The sequence below is a fragment of the Engystomops pustulosus genome, chromosome 7 (genome assembly GCF_040894005.1).
Source record: "Engystomops pustulosus chromosome 7, aEngPut4.maternal, whole genome shotgun sequence".
In the NCBI taxonomy this organism is placed as follows: Eukaryota; Metazoa; Chordata; class Amphibia; order Anura; family Leptodactylidae; genus Engystomops; species Engystomops pustulosus.
In genome coordinates, this window is record NC_092417.1 from 19,423,239 (window position 1) to 19,444,565 (window position 21,327).

The following is a 21,327-nucleotide window of genomic DNA, read 5'->3' on the forward strand; positions in this document are numbered from 1 at the left end:
CAAGGTTTTCAACTGCGGTGGGCCAAGGTTTTCAACTGCGGTGGGCATATAACCTCATCTGCATCTATGAAGGCGATGAGTGGAAGACCACCTTCAATACTCGTGACGGGCACTTTGAGTACCTGGTTATGCCCTTTGGACTGTACAATGTGCCTGCAGTGTTTCAGAAATTTGTCAATGACATTTTTAGAGATTTTCTCTTCACCTGTGTCGTAGTCTTGTAAAAACAAAAGATACCTGCGCTGGCTATGTTGATCTGCACCTTGTGGACTACTATTTGGCTTGGAAACACTATCCAAAGTGAAATACACCTCACGAAAAGACTATTGCTCTACATGAGATTTACGGGACCTACGGGACAAAACCTCACTAAACGGAAGGAATCGAACTTCCCACACAGGAGGGGTTCCATATACAGGTTTGTGCATCGTGCACACTGATGTTTAAATCATTGTAGATCCATTAGTGGTATAGCGTTTATCCGAACCTAATAGTCCAAACTTTATAGCCAGCGAAGGTATCTTTTGTTTTTACATAAGTAGTGTTTGTAGCAGTGGAGAGGCACATTGTCCTTACCAGCGAAGGTTTTTTCTTGCTTATTTAAGCACTCTGTCCAACCCATCTACATCTGTATCTCATCAGTGTATACCAAAAATACCCCCCTTTTTTAATCTAAATTCACGTTTGTGTCGTAGTCTGCCTAGACGATTTCTTGGTGTTTTCTTCTGATCTGGAGTCTTATCATGTCCACGTACGACAAGTTCTTAGGCGCCTAAGGACCAATCGTCTCTATGCCAAACTGGAGAAGTGTCAGTTCCATCAGAAGAGTCTTCCATTTCGTGGATACATCATCTCCGGTGAGGGCCTACAGATTGATCCAACCAAGTTATCTGCGGTACTTCAGTGGCCTTGCCCAGTAGGACTTCATGCTATACAGAGATTCCTGGGTTTCGCCAATTACTACTGGCAGTTTATATTGCATTTTTCCTCTCTCGTGTCCAGCATTGTGGCATTAACAAAAAAGAACGCTGATCCTAAACTCTAGCCTCTGACGGCCGAAGAAGCATTTCCCAAGCTTAAATCTGCCTTTGCTTATGCCCCTGTCCTTACACGGCCCGACACTGAGAAACCATTTCAACATGAGGTGGATGCTTCCTCTGTAGGTGCTGGAGCTGTTCTCACCCAGAAAGGGCCCAAAGGCCAAACAGTCACTTGTGTGTTTTTCTCTAAGACATCCTCTGCTGCCGAGAGGAATCGAGAACTTCTTGCTATTAAACTTGCCTTGGAAGAGTGGTGCTATCTTTTGGAGGCTAGTCATCCGGCCTGTGTATATACGGACCACAAGAATCTCCTGTACCTCCAAACTGCTCAGTGCCTCAACCCATGACAAGCTCGCTGGTACCTTTTCTTTTCTCACTTTAATTTCCTGTTCCACTTCCGCCCTGCTGAGAAGAATGTCAAAGCCGATGCTCTCTCTCGTGCCTCCGATCTTGTTTGGGAAGAACCAGCTCTGCAGCATGTTATCCCTCCTGAAAGACTGATTCTTGCTGCTCCAGTGGATCTGCGGCAGCTCCCTCCTGGCAAGACATATGTCCAACCTGCTTTTCGGAAAAAGATATTGACTTGGGGACATTGCTCTCGAGTGGCTGGGCATCCTGGGGTGCATCGTTCAGTAGCCCTCATTTCTCGCTACTATTGGTGGCCAGACGTGGTCAAAGATGTGCAAGAGTTTGTGGGTTCCTGCACGTACTGTGCTCATAATAAGCCATCTCGCCTTAAGCCTGCTGGTCTCATGTTGCCGCTGCTGCTACCCAGCTGCCCGTGGACTCACATGGCCATGGACTTTTTTACGGATCTACCATCTTCCTCTGGAAATTCGGTCATTTGGATGGTAACTGATAGGTTCTCGAAGATGTCTCATTTTGTTCCGCTGTCAGGTCTGCCATCAGCTCCTCGTCTGGCCAGTCTGTTCTTCCTCCATATCTTTCGGCTACATGGACTCCCTCTGCACATTTTCTTGGAGCATGGGACCCAGTTTCTTTGCAGATTCTGGTGTTCCCTCTGCAATCAACTGCAGGTCAAGCTGGACTTCTCCGCATATCATCCCCAGACTAACGGGCAAGTAAAGAGGGTCAACCAAACTCTGGGCTATTACCTCACTTTGTCTCTGCTCGTCAGGACGACTGCTCCACCCTGTTACCGTGGCGCTGACCCTTTCTTTATTGTCTTTGGACTAATTCCACGTACACCGCTTCCACTGTCCGTGCCCTCGGACGTCCCTGCGGTAGAAGAATTGGTGCAGGACCTCAACTTGATCTGGGAAGAGACACGTCAGTCTCTGCTTCAGGCATCAGTCCGCACCAAGACCCAAGCTTATAGGAAGCGCAGGCCTCCTTTAGTTTTCTCTCCGGGTGACAAGGTGTGGTTATCATCTAGATATGGTCCAAGTTTTCTGGGGCCATTCGAGGTGATAAAACGCATACATCCTGTGGCTTAAAAACTCCACCTTCCTCCCACTATGCGCATCCCGAAATCCTTCCACGTCACTCTCCCGATGCCTGTCATCTTGAACCGCTTGTCTCGGCAATCTCCTCCTCCGGCACCTGAGGCGGACTCCACTGATGTATTCGAGGTAAAGGAGATTCTGGACATGAAGACAGTGATAGGGAAGCAGTTCTTCCTTGTTGACTAGAAGGGGTTCGGGCCTGAGGAAAGATCTTGGGAGCCCGGAGTCAATATCTTGGACCGTGGCCTCCCACAGAGGTTCCTCTGTGAGGGGGTAGGCCAAAGGGGGTCGTGGGTACACCCGTGCCTCGCTTCAGTCCCCGGCTCCTCGGCAGCTCCCAGTATTCCCCACACCTCCTTACCCCTCCACACTCCTGCTCAGGATTCGGCAGCGCACCACGCACGTCCCCAGCACTTAGGGCAGCGCTCAAAGATTTAAAGGTTCAGCACACCGCTAATTGGTGCTGGCCATTTCCTGGAATTTTATAAAAGGCGGCCACTTCCTGCATTCCCCGCCAGATCTTTGTGCTTCATGCCTCTGAGAAAGCTTGTTTCGTTGCCTTGTGCCTGTCTGCTGATTTCCCATTGTGACGCCGGTTCCGTCCCCGACTTTGACTCCGTGCTGCCTGCCTTGACCTCCTGCTTTGTTCCTGATGTTGATCCTGTGCTGCCTGTCTCAACCTCTTGCCTGTCCCCAACCACAATTCTGCCTCACAAATTTGTACCACGCCTTGGCCACCACCACGGGCAAATTCGCGCTCGGTGGTACCCTGCCGCAGCAAGTCCATCCCGCTTTGCGCTGCCACTTAGACTCCGCTCCCCGGTGTCGGCTTACTCCATCGCTCACGGTGTTACAGAGGATCCACTACCTCAAATCCTGACAAAAAGCTAGCCAGACCGGTGCACGGGGCTCCTTGCTGCTTAAAAATATGCATATTTGTACATGTTTATACAACCACACACATTTATATACTTATATACACACAAAGTTCTACACTCATACATACACATTTATACACTTTTCCACAAATACATACATGTATACACTCATATGCACACATTTATGCACTCATATATATATATATTTATACACTCATACAGTATATATATTATATATATTATTCAAACATATTATATTCAAACATACTGCATAATCCTACATATAGCATATACACACAAACACACAATATATAGAATTCATACACACATACATTCAATATATACAGACATTTGTATTTACTCAATGTCAAGCACTCTTCTTACACTAGGAAGGTCAGAGGCCACACATCTAAATGAAGCCTAGTACAGACCACTTGATGTAAGTAGACAGCAGGAAACAGAGGTAATAGACGTCCAGTCCTACTTTTTTGCTCTCTTCCTCCCTAACATTTCTCATCTCAGCTTCCAGCTCAGCTGTATTTTGTGGAAGCTGTGCATTATTATATGCATATGGTGTACAATGGTGTATATGTATATTACAGGGCACCTCCTCCATTCTTCAGTGTGACAGTTCGGGTGCCGGGTTCCCTGACACTTTCAGCCCTATAGCAGCTGCTATGGCTGCTACACCAGTTGTTACACCCCTGTTTGAGTAAAACAAGTGAATACATGTGAGCTCATTGTGCTAACAGACCTGTTTGCCTTGGCGCTTAGTCCAAGTGCACTACCCTTATGGTAGCCCCATAGAGGGTTCTGGACTTTACTTTACAGTTTCACAAGAACACTATCTCTCTCTCTGGTGGAAGATCGTCTAGGTTGGTTAGAGGATGTCAATCACAGAGAAGAATTCTAGAATTTGATATCAACAGGAAATTTTTGTAAGGAACAACCAAGATAAGAAACCCAACAATCAGACACCCTCTCCATGTCACAGTAACTTTGATTTGGATAGGAGTAGGGTAGTGCAAAAGCATTATTATTGTGAACAGGTTTCAACTAACTCTCTGAGTCAAAACCTTTCCAGTCCAGCTCCACAAAGATTAGTTCATTTTGCAACCTTATCGCAGACCAGGTATTCTTGAACTTATATTGGGATTCAGAGATACGAGGAGTAGAAATGTTATTATTAAATTGATTAATGTTATAGAAAAATTGATTGAAATTGATTGGTACCATCTAACTACTACTACTACTACTAATGGTAGATGTACCATACTTAAATTCGTGTTCATTTGTCAAGGAGATGACATTGCTTTTAGTATGTCCAGGAACAATGAGATTTTCTTAAAAAGACTAAAAATATTAAAATGAGCCTGAGGCACTCCAGCCTATGTCACTGTAGCACCTCTTGATCCGTTGCCTTATAACATATGCATGCCCGCTCTGTGCTTATTGCAGCCTACCCCCACCAGCCGTTCCACAGACCTCATAATCAGTGGGTGGGACCAGACTGCAAAGGCGTGTCCTTGTTACTTGACTTTTTTGCATTTTTTACTTTTATTGGAGGTATAATTTGGGTTAGCGGATGAAAATCAGAAAGTTATGCCACAAACAGTCTCCCTATAGCCCCTGTAATATGCAAGAAAAACTCCTCAAATATAGCAAAATAACCCAATGGTTTATTAAATCAGAAAAAGAAGCAGGAGAACAGACAGAAAGCATAATGAAGATTATTATTAGAAAAGGTTATTGAAGGTTAATTTGTTGTCATTAAACACTTTTTGTTTCTAAAAATCTTTATTACACATTTTTTAAATTCCGAATTTCTTACACTATAAATGATGGGATTCAACATGGGAGTGACTACTGTGTAGAGGATAGAGAGAACTTTATCCTGACCTGGCAAGTGACTAGACCTTGGGCTCATGTACATAAATACTAGTGTGCAATAGTATAGGGATACCACTGTAAGATGGGAGGAACATGTAGAGAAAGCTTTGAGTCTTCCTTTGGTAATGTGGATTTTTAGAATGGTTGAAATGATTTGAATATAAGATACCAGCGTCAACAGGAATGAGCAAAGAGTAAAGAAGGCACCGGTGATAAAGAGTACAAGTTCATTGACCCAAGTGTCTGTACACGATAGCTGGAGGAGTGGTGGCATCTCACAAAAATAATGGTTCACTTGAGTGGACTTACAATAGGACAACCGGAAGGTCAGAACTGCATGGATCATAGAGAATGAGAAGCTTAAAGTCCAGGATCCGGCAGCCAATCCTAGACGTCTCCTTGTGTCTATGATTGTTTTATAATGCAAAGGCTTACAGATAGCAACATATCTATCATAAGCCATGACAGCCAACATCAAACACTCTGTAGATCCCAGACTCAAATGGAAGTACATCTGTGTAGCACATGCCAAGAAAGATATTGTCCTATCCTGGGATATGGTATTTTTAAGAAGCTTGGGTACAATGGTGGTGGAGAAACAAAGATCAATAATTGCAAGATTGCTGAGGAAGAAGTACATTGGTGTCTGGAGAGAAGAATTAAACCTCACCACAATGATTATCAGAAAGTTTCCAGATAGTGTCACCAAATACATAAAGACAAACAAAAAAAAGAGGATAAGTTGCCAATCTGGATTGTTAGAGAGTCCTATGAGGATAAAGGTTTTCACCAATGTTTGATTCATATTTTATCTGCATAAGATGTTTATTATTTAACTGGATAAATGATTGGAAATTACTTAATAGTAAGAAAGAGACTGGAATTTAACATTTTTATAAGTTTTTTCAGTTTATAAATAGACCTATAGTTCAACACCACTGCAACCCATCTACTCTCCGACTGTGACCCATCTTCTCCCCAACAGAAAAAGTCTCCAACCTCAACTAGAAAATTTCCCCTCGGTTTTATTCTTGGTGAAGGATTTGGACAGTACATTTGGGAATCACTAATACTAGTTATATGTATTTATGTTAGCTAAAATGGTTTAGGATTTCTGATTTTCTGAGAAGACTAGGTAATGACTTCAATCTCAACGTTTGGGTTACTGGCAGCCAAGCCTTATCACAGAAGTGCCAAGTCTCGGATATACATGGCAAAAAAGGGGAAAAAATGAAATGTCTATAGCAATAATTTGTAACATTTTGTACCAAGTAGTCATCTGAAAAAAAAAAAAATTTTGTGGGGAAATCTAATGTCTCCTCCCTCTATTTCATTGAAGCCTGGATTTGGAGATCCTCTGCCTCTTCCTTTCAGATCCTCTCCAGTTCCTCAGGTTGGATGGCGAACGCTGGTGGAGGCCATTTTAAAGGCTCTCCAGAGATGCTCAATACAGGAGAGGACACAAGCTATATGAGGGGGTTATATACAGGAGTGGACACAAGACATTTGAGGGGTTATATACAGGAGAGGACACAAGCTATGTGAGGGGGTTATATACAGGAGAGGATACAAGCCATGTGAGGGGGATATATACAGGAGAGGATACAAGCAATGTGAGGGGTTATATACAGGAGAGGACACAAGCCATGTGAGGGGTTATATAGGAGAGGATACAAGCCATGTGAGAGGGTTATATACAGGAGAGGATACAAGCCATGTGATGGGGTTATATACAGGAGAGGGCACAAGCCATGTGAGGGGGTTATATACAGGAGAGGATACAAGCCATGTAAGGGGGTTATATACAGGAGAGGATACAAGCCATGTAAGGGGGTTATATACAGGAGAGGATACAAGCCATGTGATGGGGTTATATACAGGAGAGGGCACAAGCCATGTGAGGGGGTTATATACAGGAGAGGATACAAGCCATGTAAGGGGTTATATACAGGAGAGGACACAAGCCATGTGAGGGGGTTATATACAGGAGAGGATACAAGCCATGTAAGGGGGTTATATACAGGAGAGGATACAAGCCATGTGATGGGGTTATATACAGGAGAGGGCACAAGCCATGTGAGGGGGATATATACAGGAGAGGACAGAAGCCATGTGAGGGGGTTATATACAGGAGAGGATACAAGCCATGTGAGGGGGATATATACAGGAGAGGATACAAGCCATGTGAGGGGTTATATACAGGAGAGGATACAAGCCATGTGAGGGGTTGTATACAGGAGAGGACACAAGCCATGAGAGGGGTTGTATACAGGAGAGGATACAAGCCATGAGAGGGGTTATATACAGGAGAGGATACAAATCACGTGAGGGGGTTATATACAGGAGTGGACACAAGCCATGTGAGGGGTTATATACAGGAGAGGATACAAGCCACGTGAGAGGTTATATACAGGAGAGGACACAGACCATGTGAGGGGGTTATATACCGCAGTGGACACTACTGTTAATTTGGGATTTAACATGTTTCATTTTTAATGCATTTTGAAACTATTGACAACAGCTGAGGAGGTGATTTGCCTTATTTCATTACTGTTAACAATTGAATTTACAAAACGCATAGTAAACGCAATAATAACACATGCATTAACGCGGCATTTATATTGCGTTTTGTAAGCACAAATGTTAACAGTAATGAAATAAGGCAAATCACCTCTGCTCAGCTGTTGTAATTGGTTTCAAAATGCATTAAAAATGCAATTAAACTGCTTCGTGTGACCTCACCCCTAGATGTAACAATTTAAAAAAAAAATAGAAAAATTTAAGAATTTTGACAAAAGAGGTTACTGTGCAAAATGTTAAAGATTCAAAGCATGTGAAATAATTCCTATTTACATGTTAAAATCGGGTCCATGAAAAAAAAACTTCCTTTGCACTTGCCCTGGACCAGGTGCAGATTTGCGCCTAAAATGTCGCAAAAAAGGCACTAAAAAGTGAAACCTAAGTGAAACGTCGCACGGAACATCTGGAAAACAAAGATACATAAGGCACACTGCAAAAGGTGCAGTCCAAGGCGTACTTGAAAGACGACGAGTGAAAAGTCGCAAAAAAGTCGCAAATACGACAAAAGTCACAAAAATGAGACAATTTGACAAGCACAAATAATGATACATGTCCCCCAGTGATGCTTAACATGTTTATGATAATTGTTACATTTACTTGTAAATAATTTCAAGGGAAAAAGGTAAATTAAATGTTTAGGTTTTTTTGTAATGGAATATGATTTCCTTCACTTACTAGAGACCTACAACAGAGCAAAACATTGATTCAGCTCACCCTAATAGGGATGGGATTTTTTTCTCTGGACCCTTTGGACATCTAGGGACAGCATAACCAATAGGGCAAGTGTGGGACCGCCCTTGTTAGGGCGGGAGTCAATCTTCTGGGCGATAGGTGAGAGAACTTAGGGATAGCTGTCACATCTGGACAATAGGCTCCCTGTCATCCTATCGCACCATCTGAACTCGAACCAAGTGCACTACTGGACTGGGTGAGATTGGTTCAACTTTTCCTCCTCTCTATGTGCTGTAGCTGGTTATGTTATTGACTATAAGAAGTTACAAGATTTTGACATCGGCTAATGATCTGTATAGGAGTATGATATGCACTAATCACGTGTACATAAAAAGATCTGTGTCCTATCAGTGATATATACACTTGCCCTTACCAATTGTCACATGATGTGCGGCGTCATTCAGATTTTAGGATTTAATGTTTTTTATCTTTACTATTAAAAGTTATGTCTTAATATTTATCACATTTTGCTTTTCTATACAGCTCACCCTAATGCAACCGGCAATGGCTTCTGCTCTGTAGGTGCACTTTCCAGGTGCACTTTTAATTCCTAAAGCCAGATAGTAGACAGATATCCAGCACATCATGGATACTGGCAGAACATCTTCTTTATTGAAAAATGTTTAAATACACCATTGCAAACTCTGAGACGACAAATGTGTTTCAACTACACAAAGTCTTACTCATGACCATAAGTAAGACTTTGTGAAAACGAAATTGGTCAGTGTGTGGGGAGCTTGCAATGGCTGTAGGGCCTTTTTAAAACATTTTTCATTACAGAAGAAGAAGCTGATATCCACATGATGCTTGATTTTATTTCTACTTCTCTAGACATTGATGTTATGATATTTTAACTAATGATTAGAAAATGATTACAGAATGTGCCCCCCGTAAAAATATTGAGATGCCTTTAAGAGTGGCATTAACAGAGACCCCCTAAATTGTCCCTCAAATGATACCATCCTCAGAATACATGGCACAAATTTGTACTCCAAAATGTTTTCAACAAAGAAGAAGTTCCTCTATTTCCACTTGTAGACCATAAAGAAGTAGCATTAGGAATGTGAATGAGGCACCTAAGACAGGTTTCAAAGGATTTAGGCCAGTGGAGCTACAGGGTTCACCATTTAAATAAAGTGATGTACATATACTTACTGTGCTTATGTCCAAATTGTATTATCTATGTGCACAGTATGCACATCTGTGATGTTCAGCAAATAAAGAGAATATGGTCAGTGCCATAAAATATTTCCTAATAAATATACTTCTACGATCCCCAGAGGACTTGTTTTTTTTTGGGAGAAGGTGCAATCAATTTAATTGTATCACCGTTTTGTGTCTTGGACTCTCCCAGCACAATTACAATACCTGTAATACCTTAAATATTATTCCAATAGAAATGTTTACATTGATTTGAGACAAGATAAGAACACAGTAGAAAGTGAAGATTTTAGATCGCCGAAACTTTACAACTGCAATTATTTTGTCCAGAATTGAAAGAGAATATTAAACAATAAAGATTACAATTTAAATATGTTAATAAATAAAAAGAAAACTAATAAATCATGAAAGCTAACACTTTGGGGCAGATTTATTAAGCATTGGGAGTTTCCAGAGTTTTGAGTTTCTATGCAAAGTTATGCTTGTCTGCCATTATATGAATTTCTGTATTTGTACACAACTCTGTTCTATGACTGGTTCAGAATCGGATCAGTTTTCTGTGACCAAGCATGGCTTGACCTGCTTGTTATCCCTATTTTCCTGCCCTGACCCCTGACAGGTAACTTGCATTTTGTCTGATGTTTTCCCTGACCTATTGCTTTCCAGCTCCAAACCTGGACTTTCTCTGACTATTCTTTGTCTGATTCCTATTTGTTTGGACTGGTGCTGTATGACCCACTTTGGTCAGCTATCATCAACATTGGGGCAGCTTCAAGTCAACAGTTTTCAGTCCTTGTCTCAGCAAAGTCCAGATCCCTGCATGGGGTGAAAGGGTGCAAACTAATTGGGACTTATGGATTTAGCCCTTGCGATTAGCCTTCAGTCAAGGTGACAGCCAAGGTTAGGTGACACAGTGACATTGCGGTGCTTGTTATACTAAGATTTTGTAAATTGTCACAGAATACTGGAGGGAAATTCATTAAGCAGGAATTTTTCACATCCCTTTATATTTACCATACCTCTTTTATCACACCAGATAAACAGTATAAAAAGGCGTCAGCCTATTGATATTTCCGGTAGTTAGCTACATGGCCGGACAATTAAACACCAGGTTATCTGGTATAGAATTGCACTGTATCCTGTGCCTGGATTAAGCACAGGCTATAGCTAGTAAATAGGCATGCAGGGCTAGCCTCCATGCACTCCGGCTTCACAAGATTTAAAGGGCCAGTGCACCATTAATTGGCGCTGGCCTTACCCAGAATTCTATTTAACCCACCCTCTCCCCGCACACCCTGACAGATCTTTGTGCCTCACAGCCTTAAAAAGCGCTTGTTTCCCATGACCTTTGCGATTAGTGTGATTTCCCATTGTGACCCCGGACCTGTTCCTGTTTACGCTCCTCCACCGTCAGCCCGGACCTTCTGCTCTGCCTCTGACCCTGAACCTTTGCCACCTGTCTTGACCTCCTGCCTGTCCCTGACCATAGACCTGACTTCCATTTCTGTATTTGCCTTGACAGCCAATGGGGACAAAGTCGCTGTTAGAATCAGTGGATCCTCTGGACCACCGCGGGAGATGTAACTAGCCAACACCCGGAACCGGAGCCTAGCGGCACCTGGTATTCACCAGAGCCCGCCGCAAAGTGGGTTGGACTTGCTGCGGCAGGATACCACTAGGTCGTTCCCAGGTGTGACTAGCCCACGGTGGCAGCCGAGGTCGAGGTACCTTAGCGGATGACAATCTCGTAGACGGGTCCAGGCACAGGGTCAGGGCAGGTGGCAGAGATGCAACGTCAGGTCCAAGTCCGGGGTCAGCAACAGGAGGTCCAGGCAGGTGGGAACGGGAACACAGGCACACGGAACACAGCAACACGGAGGAACTCAGGTAACACGGCAACAAAGGACTCAGGAGCGGGAACACACAGGAATACACAGGAACACAGGAATACGCAGGAATACACAGGAACGCAGGAATACTCGCTTGGAAGCTTTCTCTAAGGCTATGAGGCACAAAGATCCGGCAGGGGACACAGGAAGAGGCAGGATTCTTAAAGGTGAGGTTCAGCCAGTGCACCAATTAGCGGTGCGCTGGCCCTTTAAATTTTCGGCAGGAGCCGCGCGCGCGCCCTAGGAGGCGGGGACGCGCGCGCACAGCAGTCCGGGGAAGAGCAGGAGCCGGGAGAGGTGAGTGCAGAGACCGGCCTGCAGCGGGGGCAAACGGGGGTGCAAGGATGCGCCCGCGATCCGAGACAGGGATCGCGGGAGCACCCGTGACAGTGCCCCCCTTCGGCCTCCCTCTCTTCTTGGGCCTGAGAAAACGTTGGAGCAGGCTCTTGTCCAAGATGTTATCCTCTGGCTCCCAAGATCTCTCTTCAGGACCAAATCCCTTCCAGTCTACCAGAAACAACCGCCTACCTCTCACTGTCTTAGTATCCAGGATCTCCTTCACCTCGAAGACATCAGTAGAGTCCGCTTGTGGGGCCGGAGGGAGAGGAACTTGTCGGGTGAAGTGGTTTAAGATGACTGGCTTGAGGAGGGAAACGTGGAAGGAGTTGGGTATGCGCATGCTAGGAGGCAGCCGCAATTTGTAGGCTACCGGGTTGATGCGACTGAGGATTTCAAATGGACCCACGAACCGGGGTCCCAATTTGTAACCAGGGATCTTCAGTCGGACGTACCTTGAGGATAACTAGACCCTGTCACCAGGAGCTAAGACAGGAAAAGGCCGACGTTTCTTGTCCGCTTGATGCTTGGTCTTGGCAGAAGTTTGGAGCAATGAGGTACGGACTTGTTCCCAGATGGCTTTTAGATCCTGTACCAAGTCCTCCACAGCAGGAACATCTGCAGACACAGGTAACGGAAGAGGAGGCCGTGGGTGCAGTCCGTAATTAATAAAGAAGGGAGCAGAACCAGCAGAAGTGGAGTCCAGGGAATTGTAGGAAAACTCCGCCCATGGTAAAAGAGAAGCCCAGTCATCCTGACGAGCGGACACAAAGTGGCGGAGATAGCATCCCAAAGTCTGATTCACCCTCTCTTCTTGGCCGTTGGACTGAGGATGATAGGCAGAGGAAAAGTCCAATTTCACTTGCAGCTGATTGCACAGAGATCTCCAGAACTTGGACACGAACTGAACACCTCGATCAGAAACGATGTGCCGGGGAAGGCCATGAAGCCGGAAGATGTGCTGGAAGAAGAGACTGGCAAGACGTGGGGCTGAAGGCAAACCTGGTAGAGGGACAAAATGGGACATCTTAGAGAAGCGGTCTGTCACCACCCAGATAACGGTATTGCCAGATGATGGCGGCAGATCAGTAATGAAGTCCATAGCCACGTGAGACCACGGGCAGGTAGGCACGGGTAACGGCAACAGAAGACCAGCTGGTTTTTGTCGTGAGGGCTTATTGCGAGCACAAGAGGCACAAGACCGCACAAAATCCCGAACATCCTTGACCAAATCAGGCCACCAATAGAAACGGGAAATCAGGGCCACAGAGCGCTGCACCCCAGGGTGCCCAGCCACTCGAGAAGAATGTCCCCAGGTCAGGATCCTCTTTCGAAGTCCAGGTCGCACATAAGTCTTGCCGGGAGGTAATTGCTGAAGGTCCACCGGCGCTGCCAGCACAAGCCTCTCTGGAGGAATGATGTGTCTCGGAGCATAGTCCTCCCCCATAACATCGGAAGCACGTGACAGGGCGTCAGCCTTGATGTTTTTCTCGGCTGGGCTAAAATGGATCTGGAAGTCAAAACGGGAAAAGAATAGGGACCACCGGGCTTGACGTGGGTTCAACCGTTGAGCTGTCTGCAGGTACTGGAGGTTCTTGTGGTCCGTGAAAATACTGACTGGAAATCGAGCTCCCTCCAGCAGATGACGCCATTCCTCCAAGGCAAGCTTGATAGCCAGAAGCTAACGATCCCCTATAGAATAATTTCTCTCTGCGGAGGAAAATGTTTTGGAGAAGAAGCCACAGGAGAGAGTTCGGCCCCTAGGCCCCTTCTGGGTAAGAACCGCTCCAGCTCCTACGGAAGAGGCATCGACTTCCAGAAAGAATGGCTTCTCGGTATCAGGTCTGGTAAGAACAGATGCAGAGGAAAACGCCGTCTTTAATCTCGTGAAGGCCTCCTCAGCCGCAGGGGGCCAGAGACGAGAATTGACACCTTTTTTTGTTAGCGCCACCAGTGGAGCTACCAGGGAAGAAAAATGTGGAATGAATTGCCTATAATAATTGGCAAAGCCCAGGAATCTTTGGATAGCACGCAGTCCCACTGGGCGTGGCCACTGAAGAACTGCAGATAGTTTAGCGGGATCCATCTGCAGGCCTCTGTCGGAAATAATGTAGCCAAGGAATGGAAGGCTCCTTTGATGAAAGTGGCATTTTTCCAGTTTGGCATAGAGATGGTTAGTCCTGAGGCGACTGAGCACTTGCCGTACATGGGACTGATGGGACTCGAGATCAGCAGAAAACACGAGGATGTCATCCAGGTAAACCACAACACAGCTGTACAATAAGTCCCTGACGATATCATTAACGAATTCCTGGAAAACGGCTGGTGCATTGCAAAGTCCAAAGGGCATAACTAAATATTCAAAATGCCCATCACGGGTGTTAAAGGCAGTCTTCCACTCGTCACCCTTCCTGATGTGAATAAGATTGTAGGCACCACGAAGATCCAACTTGGTAAAGACTCTCGCGCCCCGTAGACGATCAAACAACTCCGTGATCAGCGGCAAGGGGTAGCGATTCTTAACGGTGACTTTGTTAAGACCGCGATAGTCTATACAGGGGCGAAGAGAGCCATCTTTCTTGGTGACAAAAAAGAAACCTGCGCCAGCTGGAGAGGAGGATTTACGTATGAAACCTCTTTGCAGATTTTCCTTAATATATTCAGACATGGCGGCTGACACCCGACCCCGTGGAGGAGAAGAGCCGGGCAGCAAGTCGATGGGGCAATCATAGGGACGATGTGGAGGAAGAGTCTCTGCCTGTTTTTTGGAGAACACATCTGCGAAATCCAAGTATGGAGCGGGGAGCCCCTCCAGGGGCTTGGGAGACAAGGTGGAAGTCCAGACAGGGAGCGGACGAGGGACCTCCATACAATGAGAAGAACAAGCAGGGCCCCAACGGAGAATCTCCCCAGAGGACCAGTCCAGCACAGGGGCATGTTGCTGCAACCAGGGGAGACCCAACAGGAGGGTGGAAGTGCTTTGGGGCAGTACAAAAAAAGAAAGTCTTTCTTTATGCAAGGCTCCAACTTGCAGAAGCAGGGGTTCCGTGCGAAACCGGATGGGCACGGAAAGAATCTGGCCACTGACTGAGGCAATGGACAATGGTTTCTCAAGACGAACCACTGGGAAGTGATGCCGGGAGACCAGGGCTGCGTCCATAAAGTTCGCTGTAGAGCCTGAATCCAGGAAAGCAGAAACTTGAATCTGGGTGCCGGTGTCTACGCTGAGGAGCACAGGAATAATCAGACGTGGAGAAGCTTGGCTCACACCTAGGGACGCTTCTCCCAAGAGCCCTAGGTGCTGGCATTTCCCGGACGTGGGGGACGAACAGGACAAGTCCCGATGAAGTGCCCTGGACTGGCACAATACAGACAAAGGTTCTCCTGTCGTCTTCTGGAACGCTCTTGTAGAGAGAGCCGGATTCTGTCCACCTGCATGGGTTCCTCAGCAGACGATACAGGCGGAGGCTGGAGCGGTCTTTGGAAAGCAGGTGCGAGGCGAGGAAAACGTCTTACCTGAGCTTGAGGATGCTCAGAGCGAAGTTCCTCAGCGCGTTCCTTAAACCGGACATCTATCCGAGTGGCCAGTGTGATGAGACCACCCAGAGTTGACGGTAGATCCCGAGCCGCCAGCGCATCTTTGACCTGCGGCGAGAGTCCTTTCTTAAAGGTGGCGATGAGAGCTGCATCGTTCCAGGCAAGTTCAGAGGCCAGGGTGCGGAACTGAACAGCATACTCTCCCACAGATGAGTTGCCTTGGCGAAGGTTCAACAACGCAGTCTCGGCAGAAGAAGCCCGTGCTGGTTCCTCAAAAACGGCCCGGAAAAGCCGCAAGGGTAGCCGTGACCGGGTCGCCTCTGTCCCAAAGAGGAGTGGCCCATGCCAGGGCCTTCCCAGAGAGAAGACTGACGAAAAATGCCACCTTGGAACGCTCCGTGACAAATTGCGAAGGCATAAGTTCTATTTGTAGGGAGCATTGAGTAATAAAACCCCTGCACTGTTTGGGGTCTCCGTCAAATTTGCTGGGCATAGACAGCCGTAGTCGTAGCTCAGCAGCAGGAAGGCAGACCGGGGTTGCAGGAGCCACGGGAGCAGACACGGGAACCTGTTGCTGTTGCTGGGTGGCTAGCAGCTGTTGCAGCATGGTGGTGACTTGATCCAGCTGTTCGCGTTGAGCGGCAATCTCCCGGGATTGCTGGACCACTATGGCAGCAAAGTTTGGTCGAGTGGGAAGCGGAACCTCGGCGGGATCCATGGCCGGATCTTACTGTTAGGATCAGTGGATCCTCTGGACCACCGCGGGAGATGTAACTAGCCAACACCCGGAACCGGAGCCTAGCGGCACCTGGTATTCACCAGAGCCCGCCGCAAAGCGGGTTGGACTTGCTGCAGCAGGATACCACTAGGTCGTTCCCAGGAGTGACTAGCCCATGGTGGCAGCCGAGGTCGAGGTACCTTAGCGGATGACAATCTCGTAGACGGGTCCAGGCACAGGGTCAGGGCAGGCGGCAGAGATGCAACGTCAGGTCCAAGTCCGGGGTCAGCAACAGGAGGTCCAGGCAGGTGGGAACGGGAACACAGGCACACGGAACACAGCAACACGGAGGAACTCAGGTAACACGGCAACACAGGACTCAGGAGCGGGAACACACAGGAATGCACAGGAACACAGGAATACGCAGGAATACACAGGAACGCAGGAATACTCGCTTGGAAGCTTTCTCTAAGGCTATGAGGCACAAAGATCCGGCAGGGGACACAGGAAGAGGCAGGATTCTTAAAGGTGAGGTTCAGCCAGTGCACCAATTAGCGGTGCGCTGGCCCTTTAAATTTTCGGCAGGAGCCGCGCGCGCGCCCTAGGAGGCGGGGACACGCGCGCACACCAGTCCGGGGAAGAGCAGGAGCCGGGAGAGGTGAGTGCAGAGACCGGACTGCAGCAGGGGCAAACGGGGGTGCACGGATGCGCCCGCGATCCGAGACAGGGATCGCGGGAGCACCCGTGACAGTCGCACCTGTGGAATGACCTGGTGGTACCATGCCGCAGCAAGTCCAACCCACTTTGCGGCAGGCTCTGGTGAAAACCAGTTGTCACTTAGACTCAGGTCCCAGGTGTTGGCTTACGTCATTGTCCGCGGTGGTCCAGTGGGTTCACTACCCCTGGATCCTGACTCCGCACTCGACTTGAGGTGGATATGATGTAAGGTGACCCTAGCCATGCTCCAAGAATACGAATAAATCAAGGCTTGTATGCCAGCAAACTAACACTTTGATAAATCCCCTTTATTGTGTGAAACTGGCCATAAAGTTTTCAGACTAATTTTCAATCACATTAATCACACTTTGCCCTTTAGTTTTCCATTGGCATAGCTTTAGTCAGGCTTCTGTTTTGCAGTATGAGATATAGTTTTTATTTATATTTAATTGTGGGGGGAAAAAACACTTTGAATACCATTTTTTACATTCTTCTTAGACCCAAAGTGATCAAAACCAGATAAGGGGAGAAAACCAGAAGTAGCAGAATGCAGGGACTTAGGAGGCTACAACCCATTTTTGGCTTGCATAGACACATACAACAAAGGCGTTTATTGACAGTCATTTTCACTGTTGCGATGGGCAGACTTTACTGCCTATTTCGCCGTAAAATAAGCTGAAATCCTTATTAAAGTAAATTTAAAAATGTTAAACACATTCCCCATATTGCAATTACTTCAGACAAGGAGAACTGTGTTTTTGAATCACCAATGTTATTGAAATGTATTTGGCGCCTTTATTTAATTTATTTTTTTCTTTTAGAGAACCTGGACAATGCTCTGTAACGTTAGTGTTCGAAATGCATTTCAAAGTAAGATATCACTCTGAAAGAATAACCATCAATCAATCAGACATGTTCCCATCCTAGTTATTATTCACATATAAGATCTAATAGGAAATGTGCAGATAACACCCCACTCTGACAGAGTATTACAACATCAACCCTAACCCCATTCTATAAGACTAAGACAGCCATGTTCTTCATACAAAGCTATACTATATACTGTGATTGCACTTCTATAGATTCAGCAATTATATGCTAACTCCTCTATTCCATGAAACCCTTATGCCTCTATTCTTATGGATTATGAACATCTACGCCCTCCCACCTAAGACCAAAATTAGTGTTAAGCAGAACTGAATAGAAGTTTATTAGTAGTTTGTGCCCAGGTCTGGGTTTAACTCAAGCCACACCGCCTTTCATGGCAGCAATTGCTGCTGCATTATCTCTTTACATGCCACTGGCATATGAATAGCTGTGGGCATGCTTGCAGGCATCAGCATGCCGGTGGTGCAGGGCGTCACCATTTTGGGGAGGTTCATTGCTTCCTCATTATGTCTGCAAGACTAACGATCCTCCTTAAAATGGCTACTCCTGTCAGTGCCAGCACACATGTGGCCCCTTTAATTTAAACAGTGATCACCCACAATCAGTGCAAGCACCAATTGCGAGTGTTTCCGTTGGTGTTTCAGGTTGGTGTTACTTGGTTCAGTACTTGAACCCAAACAGTTTTTTAAAATTCGGGTTTGTCCGCCACAAATATTTAATGGGGGAGCTCATCACTTTCAATAACCTTTGTGTTCTCACCCCTAAATCATAAAAACCCTTTCCCTTCTATTTCTTAGGGCTTACTTGAATTGCTCTTCTATAGTTTATTCTGTGGCTATAGTATGTCCACAAATGTCCTTTTGGAATCTGAGGGAGCATGTTCACGAGAAAAGCCTGGATGTCCATAAAAAAAATTAATTAAATCAATTAAATGTACAAGCGTAATTATAGATTGTACAGTTTCAAAAGATGAAATAGACCATATGTGCAATCTTGCGTAATTCATATGAGATTCATTTAGCTAAAACTCATATACAAATACTGAGAACTCCACATGACATACTACTATACAGTGTGAATAGCGCTATATACCATAGAATCAACTTTATACACTGCTGACTTGTTTGTAACAATTTTAAAAGTGTCACGGGTGTCCCCGCAATATACCCGTGCCTCGCTCCGGTCCACGGGTTCTCCACAGCCCCCAGCTCCCCCCGCACTTCCTTACCTCTCCATGTGCCTGCTCAGGATTCGGAAGCGCGCCACAGACATCCCTGCCACCTAGGGCGCGTCTGGCAGCGCTCGAAGATTTAAAGGACCAGCACACCGTTAATTGGTGCTGGCCGTTTTCTGGAATTTTATAAAAGTCGGCCACTTCCTGCATTCCCCGCCAGATCTTTGTGCTTCATGCCTCTGAGAAAGCTTTTTTCGTTGCCTTGTGCCTGTCTGCTGATTTCCCGTTGTGATTCCAGTTCCGTTACCGACTTTGACTCCGTGCTGCCTGCCTTGACATCCTGCTTTGTTCCTGTTGTTGATCCTGTGCTGCCTGTCTCAACCTCTTGCCTGTCCCCAACCTCGATTCACGACTTTGTACCACACCTTGGCCACCACCGCGGGCAAAATCACGCCTGAGGAGCAATCTGGTGGTACCCTGACGCAGCAAGTCCATCCCGCTTTGCGGCAGGCTCTGGTGAAAACCAGGTGCGCCTTAGACTCCGCTCCCAGGTGTCAGCTTACTCCATTGCTCACGGTGGTACAGAGGATCCACTACCTCAGATCCTGAAAGTAAGATCCGGTCATGGATCCCGCCGAGGTTCCGCTACCAGAACTGACTGATCTCTCCGCCATAGTAACCTGGCATTCCCAGCATATTGCCGTACAAAGTCAGCAGCTAGGAAACGCCATTCTACAGCGGATATTGTCCTCCCAGCAGCCACATCAAGTCCCTGCGGTTCCATCTGCTAGCCTGGTTTGTCTACTTTCCACTGAACTTAGGTTGAGGCTCTCTATGCCTTCCAAATATGATGGAGATGTGAAGTTGTGCAGAGGCTTTATTGCTCCTTCCATATTGAACTAATGCCTACACAGTTTGTAACTGAATCGTTGAGAGTGGCTTTCATGATCAGTCTTCTCTCTGGAAGGGCCCTGGCATGGGGAACACCCTCTGGGACAAGGGAGACCCAGTTACAGCAGACATTACCACTTTCTTCGCTGAATTATAGACTGTCTTCGAGGAACCAGCCCGGGCGTCTTCTGCTGAGACTGCCCTTCTGAACTTGTGCCAAGGGGACTCCTCCGTGGGGGAAAATGTTGAGCAATTCCATATTCTGGCTTCAGAACTTTCCTGGAATGAAGCAGCCTTGGTCGCTACCTTTAAAAAAGGACTGTCTAGTCAGATCAAAGACGTCTTGTCTGCACGAGACCTGCCGCCCTGAATGGTCTCATTTCCTTGGCTACTCGGATAGACATCAACTTCTATGAACACAAGGAAGAAAAGCGGGTTGAACTGGCACAACCCAGAGTCCGACGTCTTTCTCGTCTGACTCCGGTTTTCCAAAGATCTCCTCTTCCATCTCCTACGTCTGCTACCAAAAAGCCCTTGCAGATGGGTAAAACCCGGCTATCACCCCAAAAGTGCTCCAGACGTAGACAGGGAAATCTCTGCATCTACTGTGCCAGCCCGGAACACTTCCTCCAGTCTTGTCCAGTACGTCCACAGCATTTAGGAAGTCATTCACTCCTACGGTTTTGAGGAGGAGCATCCCAAGGCGAGGCTTCTCCACGCCTGCATCTTCCAGTTCTGCTCAGCTTCGGAACCAGTGACCCTGTTCCAGTCTTGGCCTTCCTGGACTCCAATTCTGTGCTCTGATCCTTACGACTGTCCTATAGAGTTGCTACCAGGCACTTCTCCTCCACGTGGTTGGGTATATCAACTCTCCTTGCCCGAGACTGCGGCTATGTTGGCCTATATCAAGGAGAATCTGCAGAAGGGGTTCATCCACAAATCCTCTTCTACTGCCAGTGCTGGATTCTTCTTCGCGGCCAAGATGGATGGCTCCCTCCGTCCATGTATTGACTACCGCGGCCTCAATAAAATCACGGTGAAGAAACGCTACCCGCTACCCTTGATCACAGAACTTTTTGACCTTTTACGTTATGCCAAGGTTTTCAACTGCGGTGGGCCAAGGTTTTCAACTGCGGTGGGCATATAACCTCATCTGCATCTATGAAGGCGATGAGTGGAAGACCACCTTCAATACTCGTGACGGGCACTTTGAGTACCTGGTTATGCCCTTTGGACTGTACAATGTGCCTGCAGTGTTTCAGAAATTTGTCAATGACATTTTTAGAGATTTTCTCTTCACCTGTGTCGTAGTCTTGTAAAAACAAAAGATACCTGCGCTGGCTATGTTGATCTGCACCTTGTGGACTACTATTTGGCTTGGAAACACTATCCAAAGTGAAATACACCTCACGAAAAGACTATTGCTCTAC

General features: G+C 46.5%; 1 protein-coding gene across 1 annotated transcript; it reads right to left on the reverse strand.

The window, feature by feature from the left end:
• Positions 1-1,990: 1,990 nt before the first annotated feature.
• LOC140070065 (olfactory receptor 5B12-like) lies at positions 1,991-6,079 on the reverse strand. Its single transcript, XM_072116395.1, has 3 exons — positions 5,189-6,079; positions 2,201-2,316; positions 1,991-2,111 (listed from the first exon to the last, which is right to left on the reverse strand). Exons 1-3 carry the CDS (start codon positions 6,077-6,079, stop codon positions 1,991-1,993), a joined length of 1,128 nt encoding a protein of 375 aa, XP_071972496.1.
• Between the last annotated feature and the right edge of the window lie 15,248 nt (positions 6,080-21,327).